This window comes from Saccoglossus kowalevskii, chromosome 21 (assembly GCF_978046115.1).
Source record: "Saccoglossus kowalevskii chromosome 21, keSacKowa6.1, whole genome shotgun sequence".
Lineage (NCBI taxonomy): Eukaryota > Metazoa > Hemichordata > Enteropneusta > Harrimaniidae > Saccoglossus > Saccoglossus kowalevskii.
Genome location: NC_140661.1, coordinates 15,595,678 through 15,606,775, shown reverse-complemented (window position 1 = coordinate 15,606,775; position 11,098 = coordinate 15,595,678). Strand labels below are relative to the sequence as shown.

At 34.3% G+C, this 11,098-nt stretch overlaps 1 protein-coding gene across 1 annotated transcript; it reads right to left on the bottom strand.

Moving 5' to 3' along the window:
• Positions 1–1,294: 1,294 nt before the first annotated feature.
• LOC100371234 (methionine aminopeptidase 1D, mitochondrial-like) lies at positions 1,295–9,921 on the bottom strand. The gene is made up of 7 exons (XM_002741413.3): positions 9,872–9,921; positions 7,853–8,232; positions 6,831–7,022; positions 5,940–6,103; positions 4,619–4,716; positions 3,524–3,650; positions 1,295–2,694 (listed from the first exon to the last, which is right to left on the bottom strand). The coding sequence occupies exons 1-7, from the start codon at positions 9,891–9,893 to the stop codon at positions 2,613–2,615; spliced, it is 1,065 nt and encodes a 354-aa protein (XP_002741459.2). The 5' UTR covers positions 9,894–9,921; the 3' UTR covers positions 1,295–2,612.
• Between the last annotated feature and the right edge of the window lie 1,177 nt (positions 9,922–11,098).

Sequence of the window (11,098 nt, the reverse complement as noted above, 5' to 3'; positions counted from 1 at the left end):
AAACATTTACATAAATAAATGCCCATTTCAAACCCGATTAATAAGTTTAAACTATTATCAAAACCACATTCATGAGTAAATCGTGCATTGTGTTGTGTTGACAACCAAAACCATTTCGACCTTTGACGTCAGCTGCTTCACTTCTTCAAAATCAATGAAAATGAGAGCAAACTGTTCTCACAATTGATAATTATACGCCCAGAAATTCAGAGGGTAAATCACAAATATATATCCAGGCTGATAGGCAACAGTTGCAGATGAGTTTAAAACAAATTTGAAACTACTTTTTGCAGCATAATACATACGAGAATAGTAAACAGTCCTCATTTGAACATGAACACGCGATGCTATTACCAGATGTCAAAAAAAAAAAAAAAAAGGAAAAAAAACAAGAGAATTTTGGTATGAACACTGAGGGCAGTATAAACCTTTAAGAGCATATTTTGTTATCAAGCGTGGACAAAGCAACGACATAGGAATTTCCAAAGTTCTGTGTGACCAAATAATTTCTAAGCCTTAGTTGTATGTATTTTATTCAATTTCCAAATAAAATCCAGCGAAGGGTCTAACTCTATGATAGACTATGATTTTTTTTTATTGAACTTTTTGCTCAGAAAAATAACATACAGTGCAGTACTTAATATGAATTGTGCACATCTCATCCACTTGACATACTGTAGAATACTTTATTTTCGCTTAGAATTTATTTTCGCTATTTTCGCTGAAGGGATAAAATCCAGTGAATATACTTTTTTTCCTATATATTTCACATTAAACTCATCAAAAACCAGTGAAAATAAATTCCATACAAAACGCCCAAAAACCCTTTTCCGGGGAAATTGAAAATTAATTCCAGCAAAATTAAAGTATTCCACAGTATTTTACTTCTGCATGTATTAAAAGTAAAACCTCTTTGCAAATCCAACAAATAGTCTTTCATACAAAATACAATGGAATATTGTTGCCATGTTCCATTCCAGTGTGCACTTAGCCCAAGCTACACACACTTTGTTTAGCCATGTTAAAGGGTTGGACCCGAGTCTTATAAACATTTAAGTTTTGTTTTCTGAGGCCATACTCAGGCCTTGCACTTGTTTTCTTAGCATGGGCTAAAGTTTTTAACCTTATAGCCAATACTAAAGAAGCTGAGCGCAAATGCAACTATGATCCCCTGGTAGAAATTTACATTGCTTCATGGAAAAAGTGTGTTTCTTTTGCATTTGCAAAACTGTGGGATTCAGATGACGTGGACCAGTATGTATATATTATCATGAAATAAATAAGAACCAACAAATTTGTCACAAAGTTTATCTATTTTTTTTTGAAACGCACATCTTCTTCAAGGTATGAACCAGACTGACATTGTGTACACTTATCAATTATTTTGGGTATTTATTTATTTGCATTTGGGAGACCTAATCATTATTGTACAGAATATATGGGTATATGTATATATGGCATATCAACTCAGGTTATCATTAAAAAACACCATTTACACATCATATATAAGTCAACAAACAAATTCCATGAAATTGAAGAAGAAAACAACTCGCAATCATTCAGAAATATTCACTGAGCAGTAATCTTGTTATAGGCTTGATGGTCTTTAGAAAGAGCTTAATTTTAACAATCAATTTAAAAAAAAAAAGGGAAACTTTGTATTGTGTAAATCCAATTCATACACATGCAGGTTATTTTGCAAGACTTCGTCAACGTTATTTATCTGTGAATTACTAGTCGTAACATAGAAAAACAGATTTTTTTAAACCAGATTTATTTCTTTATTTTATGTTTTGGGAGTTTTGTAATCCATATAATGCTGAACCAAAATGACGCACATGGGTAGTCATACTAGGAGCTACATGCTAAGTACAAATAAACATGACCTTGACAGTTGATATATTTTTATACCAATTTCATTAATTCAAGTCATGTACATGACAGTACCATCAGTCATGTGACCTATAGACATTGTCATGCTAATATAATTTATTCTTCCAATTTACCATACAAAAACTTATAAATTATAAACTGTTTTAAACATTTGCAAATATGAAGATGTTATTTAAAACAATATATGTTATTATGTAATTTTATCAGAAAACATTGCATATACAAACACTGCATATGTTCTAGAATGATGAAATTCATATGCTATTTGAATCACATCTAACTTATGTGAAAAACATTGTCACTATTTTAACCTTTTCACAGCCAGCCTTTCTTGACCAAATTATTATGCACTTTTTTCTAATATTCTTCAATATTTCTAGAAACGAACCCTAATTTTGGAGCCAATAGACGATTTAATTTTCCGTTTTTACTCAAACAATATTTTTGTCCTAATCTTCTGAAGGAAAGTGCAGACTATAAACAGGACTATTTTGTTCAATTGTGATGAAAAGACCAGTGGTGAAAAGGTTAACCTGCCTGTCAAAAATATCAATCCACTTGATCATAGTAAACGAGCCTAATAAGCAATGCAACACGACTCTCTCAATCTACTGAATATGTTTCCATGGTGATACAGAGCTCTGTGAGTGGCATTGCACTTCTGTATGGCTATGAACACTGCATTTCATTTCATTACTACTTTGATTTACAAGACGATATTACCAGTCTTCATTTTCTCCTTTTGTAAGGACTTCCACACCCGTCTCTGTGATTAAAATGGTGTGCTCAAACTGTGCTGATCTAAACAAAATCAAATTTAGAAAGCAACTCTTAATATGCATCAAACTCAAATAACATATCAAACAAACTATTTACTAATAAACAAAATCAAGAGGTGACAAAATAAATATCTGAAACTGTCTGTGTGGTAAAAAATGTTGCAGTAATATTTTTGGGACTAAATTTTGGACAGGAAAAATATCTGGCTGACAAACGTAATTAATCTTCAATGAGGAAAATGAAACTGAGTTGTTTCACAAACAACACATTTAATTGCATTGCAAAATAATTCCCTGTGATTGAGAAGAAAAAATACAGTACCCAATCCCAAAAAAATTTTGATCTCAAACCACAATAAAAAAATGATGTGCATTAAGGTCCCATTGTGTTCAATCTACGTGTGAAATACTGCTTGATATGGACTGACACAGACACAGAGATCAATACACAAGTCAGAACATGGACTTAAAACAAATTTTGTTTCACACACACACACCAGTGTGAAACTTCTGCCTTTCACAATATATTTCAGTGAAGGATACCATGTGAATTAATTGGGAAATGTTTTATTGTTTCTTTTTTAATGCATGTATTTGAAATCACTTTTAATAGACATTATACATTCAATATACATCAAATTGTGGTAGAAAAAATAATTTTAATTAAAAAAAATAATAGAAGCAAAAAATTAAAACTACACCATTTTCCCTAGCACAAACTTTTTGGGCGAAAGGGCCTAACAGAACACAATATGAATATCTCACATCAACAGTGACAAAACATTCATACACAGCATCCAAAACATTGGTAATGTAAAATACAATTTTGAATCAATTATGTGATCTCTCACCTTTCATTATCTGATGACACAACTGTCCATTCATCTTCCAGCACCATTGGATATGTCTTACTGTCAGCAATGACTGGTTCTATTGTGAATACCATCCCTGGCTTCATTATATCAGTATATCTATTAGCTGAAATATAATTTATTTAAGTATGGTAACTTATTTTGATGCAACTTCTCTTTATGTTACATGTTTTTGCAAGTAACAAGACCACAAATGTCACTACATCATAGTCTATGTCAACAATGATGAGAAGTCGTACCAAGATTAACTGAGATATGTCCATGTATTACTGAGATCCGACACGGATTTTGATTTTTTAGCACTAAAACGGCCACTATTCGGCCATCTTGAGTTGGATCATGAAGCAAATACATGTGCATATGCATATGTATGATATTATGTGCAAAAGTAATAAGGCATGTCAGAGATGTCAGAGATATGACCCTAGAACTACATTTGTTAAAACAATGTGGCCACCAGTCGGCCATTTTAAATCCAATCCAGGAGAAAAAATGACATACATCAAGGACCCATAATGTTTAATGAACATACCAAGTTTGCATGAAATATGTAAATGCATATGTATATGTATGATGTATGGTATGATGTGTGAAATCAATGTAATCAACCCATGCAATCAACCCATGCAGAAGCATGCACTCGTGGATTCACATACACAGGTGAACACACAGAGATGAAATTACAAGTCCCTGTTTTGGGTCTACTGTACATCCAAACGTGGACTTAAAATAGATTATAAACAGCAAAATCATGAAATGAACAAATCTGATAGAGGCACACCCAAGGTACCTGCATCCAAATTATCAAAACAATTCAGCATGTAATTTTCAAGGAAACATTGATAATATAATTTTTTAAACAAACTGACAAAAATAAAATAGAAAAATTGAAGATATCAACGTGAACAAACCGAAAAAATCTGACAGAGGTCCACTATGTACCAAATATCAAAGCAAATGGGCTGGTGCTATTCAAGAAGTATTCAAAATATTAGAAACACAGACGAGATGAGGACAGACAGCCTAAAAATGTAATGTAAGAAAATGTAATACTTAAAGTATATGTATACATACCATGGTGTAAAATATCTGGTGTTTCATGGAAGTTCTTTCCTATGCCATGCCCCATAAAGCTGGGACAGGTATAAAAACCTGCTTCAGTAGCAACTTTCCTGTAAATACCAAACAATAGATTGAGTGACCTAATATGGTATGAGGCAGTAATCAGGCTATAAAAGAATACACGCTAATTACTGGCAAATTTATTTCATAAGGTATATTACTAATTTATTATTAATAAATTTATTGAAAGCATGCAGTGTTATCTAAAAATAGAATACATATTACCATATATGGTCGACAGGGTCATTGGACAATACAAGGCATGTGATAACACTGTACTAAGCACTACTGTTAAATACTTTATTTTTGCTTGGAATTAATTTTCGTTATTTTAAAATCCAGTGAATATACCTTTTTCCCTATGTTTTACCTTCAACTCGCCAAAAATCAGTGAAAATAAACTCCATAAAAAACATGCAAAAAAGTCTTTTCAGCGAAAATAAATTCCAGCCAAAATAATTTCTTTCACAGTAATTCACAACCAGGGGTAACATCACCTCAAATTTATACGTCCATGATGTAAAAATGTTTGGATTACACACATGAATATTTCATTGCACTCTCAAAATCATAAAATAGAATTACATCACTATATTCAGGTTATAGTAAGCATGCAGACATGAAATGGACATAGGAAACAGTTCCATACTCGCATATAACTAAGTATTATACTTATGTTTGTTTTACATTTAGGGATGCAGAACACATGCCAAAAAAAATACTTAGTGCATCCCCAGAAAATAATATAATTACATAGCTTTAAACATCAATCAACATCAATCAGTGACCCACACTTAATCATTATGAAAGTTAACGAATACACAAAAAGTGTTAACATTTTATTTACAGCCATGGCATTTTTTTTATATGTGATTATTTTAACATGTTGGTACAATATTTCGAAACACTCATAGCAAGTCATAGTCGAAATGTTAACACCCAGCATGCAATAAATTCTTTCAGATTCCTACAAGTCACAGCTAACAATCAGATTTGTAGGAATCTGAAAAACGCGTTTCAGAACTTGTTTATTTATTAATTTTTATGCCGTATTCAAGATGGCGACCCCCATATAGTAAATATCGCATTTGTGTGCCAGCTGACTCTGGTCCCATGCATTTAAAACATGATGTTCACAAAACTAGCGTGATCACCGCACAATTTTTCCTATCACAATGTTTGGACAATGAACCCCAACAATGAAGCAACCGCTTCCCCCTAATTTTAAATGGTTCACGCCTGCTCATTCCATCCCTCTAAAACATGTACTTACGCAATCGTTATTCCAATATCCATAAACCTCCCATTTGGTTTACAGACTTTTATAGCTTCATCTCGGCATTTTTTTGCAGTTTCAATGAGGCGTATTCCATCATCATCAACATTTCCCACTATGCAAGTTTCTGACACATCACCATGGTAACCATCATGATACACCTACATAAAATATAATATAAACTGTTATTTAACATAACGTTTATATTGTACGCTCATCCAGACCACCATCAATGAAGCAATTCTTAAGTAGCAACAGGAGAAAAATGAGTTACAAGATTTGGATATTGCTAGCAAGGAAGTGAAGGTAAGGAGTGGATGCTGCCTTATTCATAAAGTGAAAATAAAGTATTTTACAGTAGTTTGAATGCCATACCAATTTTTGTCTAAGGGATTACCTGAAGGTCAATTTTATAGGTACAGGTAATATTTTTAGGCAAGCAATAGAAACCATACTCTGTATTTGGGATGAAGCAATAGGGGTGTATGACCATCTTCTTTCACAACGGCAACATCGGACAAACACACCGCTGTATGACTATTACCCAAGTTTCCCCAAAGATCGGGGTAGAGTTTTTATCTGTTCATTGTGTTCACAATCAGAGACAGGTTTGAAGTCAAAACCACAGCGCCACCATTGATCAATTATTCACATTATGGTAAATTAAGACACTATAAAATACTTTATTTTGGCTGGAATTAATTTCCCTGAAAAGACATTTTCACTGTTTTTTATGATGCCTATTTTCACTGAATTTTGACGAGGTGAATTTAAAATACAGAAAAAAAAAGTATTTCCACTAGAATTTATTTTTACTGATTCATACTTTTATCGATATTATAAAAAAAAATTACAAGTGGAATGAAATTACTTTACAGTTATACTAACCGTGACATCCAAATTAATAATGTCGCCATCTTCAAGAGGTCTAGAATCCGGTATGCCATGAACCATAACATTGTTAACAGATGTACACAAGGACTTGGGGAATCCATTGTAGTTAAGAGTTGACGGATAACAGTTATGTTCAATACATGCATCATGAACTACTTTGTCAATATGGTCTGTTGTTACTCCAATCTATAAGTAGGGGTGAAAAGTCATACAAGTGTAAAGTTGTCGTTATTTTTTAATATTATGAGCAGTTATAAGATGCACTGAGTGAGTAAGCAGACACTTGAACATAATCTGACTAGGTCTTAAGACTGGTAGGTCAATAAAGCTGCTGTTTTATTAGCTGTGACTGTTTTAAATTAACTGTTTAAAGAGGCATGGAAATTAAGGTTATTTACTAAACAAATTCAGTTCTTTTACTTAGAAACAGAATTATGAAAGCTAAGCTGGTAGTTAAAAATCAATACCAAATTAGTAGACGACTAACTAGCTATAACCGCGGGTCTAAATGAGAATTACTGTTAAAGTAAATACAGCGGTTACATTATCCCATACTTTTGCTGTATTGTACGAGGCTACTGCATTCCATCTTATCAGGAACTATAAAAGATCATGAAAGATTTCAAAAGAAAGTTCACAACGAGGAAGTTTCAGTAATTTCAAAACTTTGCCCAATTCTGGGTTTCATCCATTAAAGGGGAACCTTCCAATCCCAGGGATTGCATCAAAGAATGGGACACTATTGTTTATGTTGTTTACAATGATAAATTATCTTTTGTTATTCATTGTAATTTTAATCCAGAAAGTAAATTTGTTGTGAGATTAGGCTTAATGAAGATTAATAATAATTAGGCACTCTGGCAGTACACGATTACATCTGCAACATAATAGAGTACTCCCACTGTGTTATATTCATGCATACCATATTAATATGAGATTCATTCAGGGAATTTTGCAACCATGACAACCATTGAAACCATGCAAGATTTATGAATAAGGCAGCATCCACTCCTTACCTTCACTTCCTTGCTAGCAATATCCAAAATCTTTCTAGCGATCCTACAGGATTTACGCATGTATTTTATGTCTATTTCATCTTTGTACGACCATTTTTTATCTTTTTGTGGAACCTTTCCAGTTTCAGCATACGGGGGCCTCACTATATGATCTGGAACAGTTCTTATCGGACTGATCTCCTGTGGGTCAACTATGCTATACGGTAAATCAGTATTGGGCGTTCTCCAGAGAAAGCGTAATGCATCTATAAATGAAGTCCTTTTTACCACAGGAAATTGTGTAGTTGGTGAAGGTGGAGAACGATTTAATAGAAGACATAGTGGTGATAAAAATTGCTGATGTCCAGACAAAGTATTAATCTTTGAAAACTGTAAAACCCCTGAAAGGAGAAAAAAATAGCTTTATAACATCAAATACTGTGAATTTCATGATTATTTTATATAAAATACTTATAAAAATTTCAAAAGACTCTTGAAAACAATGCATTTAGGGTAGCTTTACAGTAAATCAGAAATTAAGAAAACTTGCAAAGACCCATGAATAATGGGAGTTACCAAATGGCTTTGATAGTCAATGAAAGCATCTTCTTTGGATTTTACTTTAGCTGTCATTAATTTAAACGAGTGTTTTTCATGTGTTATGGTACATTTTGGTCGAAAACAACCATTCTCTTACATAAAACTTCTAAATAGACAAGTGAAATCATTAGTGCATATATTCATGGTCCTACCAAGATGTGCTTAGAGTGATCATTTGGGCGTCCAAACATCTTAATTGACGCATTTTCCGGAGCCCCCCTCCAAGTCCATGATGCTACTAGCTTGGATTGGATTAGCATAATTTAGGATTCCACCTTTCCCTATTTATACCCTCAGTTCCCCTTTAACTACTGTTTAACTATTAAACATTACCGGTAGTATTTGTGAAGTTGAGATTTATTTACAAATTTTGTTTCTAGTGTTGAGGTGTGTGCTTGCTATATATTAGGAATATGATATAATACATGAATATGCATATTCCTGTGAATTTGGAACAACCATGATCTATTTTGGATTGTGTGTATTTCACATTTTTTTTCAGCAAACAATGTATGTACAATGTATGTATGCTATTGAGTAATGTGTCACTTGTTATAATACATGAAATAAAATATTTCATACATATATGTTCTGTTATTATTTTGTGGGAGAGCGGGTGTGAGAGATGTATGTTAGGTGTATTTTGTGCATGGTGGTTGTCTGTTCGATGTGATAAAATAAATAACACCAGAGGTACATCACTTGGGGTTTGCAACTTGCATAGTACTGTATGGTGACATCATGTCAAGATCCCATTCAAGTCTCTTCTCATAGATAGCGAGACTGAGGCTACGACCTTCTGACATGACGCATATCATTGTTCAAGGTTTGTAATGAAAAAAATAAACTTTTCTTGTCACTATCATAGTGAAAAATGTAATACATCGAAAATGTACAGAAAATATAGTTCTCGTAATCCATCATATCGTGGGCAGCTATTTTGATCCACCTGGACATCCCAGTATCCTAGTTACCTCGGGCATGCGCATTCGCATTTTTTCTGAGTTGGAACGCTAATGCGAGAGCGAGATTGTGACGGGATCTTGGTATCATGTCACCGCAGTTACAAACCCCAAGTAATGTACCTCTCATAACACATAGTCATTCTGGCAATATCACGATTTGTTGTCTGCCTTCGACTATGGTATCATTAATGTCATGGCTATGACACAGTCAAAGGAACTGTGGTTATGACAATCATCCCTTTGGGCAGACAACAAATCGTGATATTGCCCTCACAAACATGTGTTTTTATTTAATTAATATTCCACACACAGTGAAAGCGCGTATCCACGCTGCTGCACAAACAGCAAAGCATTTACTCGAATAATTGCACGTTGAAAACACCATGTCATGGAATACCAGTGCTGGTGCAGTACGGCAATGTAAAGAGAAAACACTCGCCACTAAATATACAATAATAAACGGTGACAAACTCACTTCGCACCAAGGGCGCAGCCATCTTGGAAATAGTTTGTTGGTGGTTGCTTTCCGCTAATGCGGGATTGCGCCAGCAGGCGTCCAAAATTGGATTGAATTGGAATACAGTACTTGTATGACTTTGTTTTCGAGTTAAAATATATAGGATAGTGTTCGTGTACCGCACACAACAAAATGAAGTATATTGCGCAAATTTCTTTAAAAGTACTGTAGTGTTACTCGATTGTTATCTGCCGTCAAATATACTAGTTTTTTATCCTCTAGCTTAAACCCTTGCCCCTCGTTTATAGAACAATACGCACATATTAACGTGACATAACAGTCATATCAAAATCAATGGAACATTTAATTCTGAATAGATCTATCAATCAGTTTAGTTTTAAAAAGAAACATTCCACAGTAATGTCTGTGTGTGTCCTCTGGGTGCATCAAAAGAGTGGACACTCGTTAGTGAACTGCCAGTGGTTGACCGCAAAGTTCCTAGCAATACTACTACCGGTATGTTACATTGGGAAGTTCTGTCTCGTGACTGTTTTCTGGTTCTCATGTAGTGCGACGACGAGGTGTTATGGTCACAGTTTTATTAAAGAGGGGGGAGTCGTCGGGAGGGTCGGTACCTGCGCACGCGCTATGGCCATCTGACGCATGCGCAGGTGAAATCGTCTCCTTTCGAACCTGTATGATTCTGATGTGCGATGGAAGCACTTTACCAACACTGGTATATGCCGATGTTCTATTTATCACATGTTTTTATTATTATTTGTTGTTTGAACTGTTCTTTCTTGTCAAATTCTCTATATCTTAGGAATTGGGGATTTTACACAATTTCTCTCCGCTGTGAATTTCGGTGCTATAAAAGTCTGAGATACAGGGTCCTTTTTGCGATACCGTTTTCCCGTCGCCCTCTTGTCCCGCACTCCGACGGACATACTGATGCGTGTACTACACAACCATTTTGGCAGAAAATCTGGAGTGTACATTTTCTGTGGAATTTTTGTTTTAAAATATAGCAATTACAAATTCATCAAAATATGCTTCGCGAATATGTCACGTGTAGAGGGCGCTTTTCATGTTCCTCTAATGTAAATGGTTATCATTAAAACTTACATTATCTTGACCAAAATGAAAAGGTTTTCAAGGTAAGCGAAAATACTGCGTATGTATGCGACCAACTGGCGCGGCAACTCCGGATCGCGAATCCTCAATGAAAATAACAGTGGGACACAG

Coding starts and splice junctions, on each gene's coding strand:
- LOC100371234 (XM_002741413.3), bottom strand. CDS start 9,893: ATGGCTGCGCCCTTGGTGCGAA. Junction 6,104..6,830: donor TTATTAATTTGGATGTCACG/GTTAGTATAACT, acceptor TATTTTATGTAG/GTGTATCATGATGGTTACCA. Junction 2,695..3,523: donor GTGTCATCAGATAATGAAAG/GTGAGAGATCAC, acceptor GATTTTGTTTAG/ATCAGCACAGTTTGAGCACA.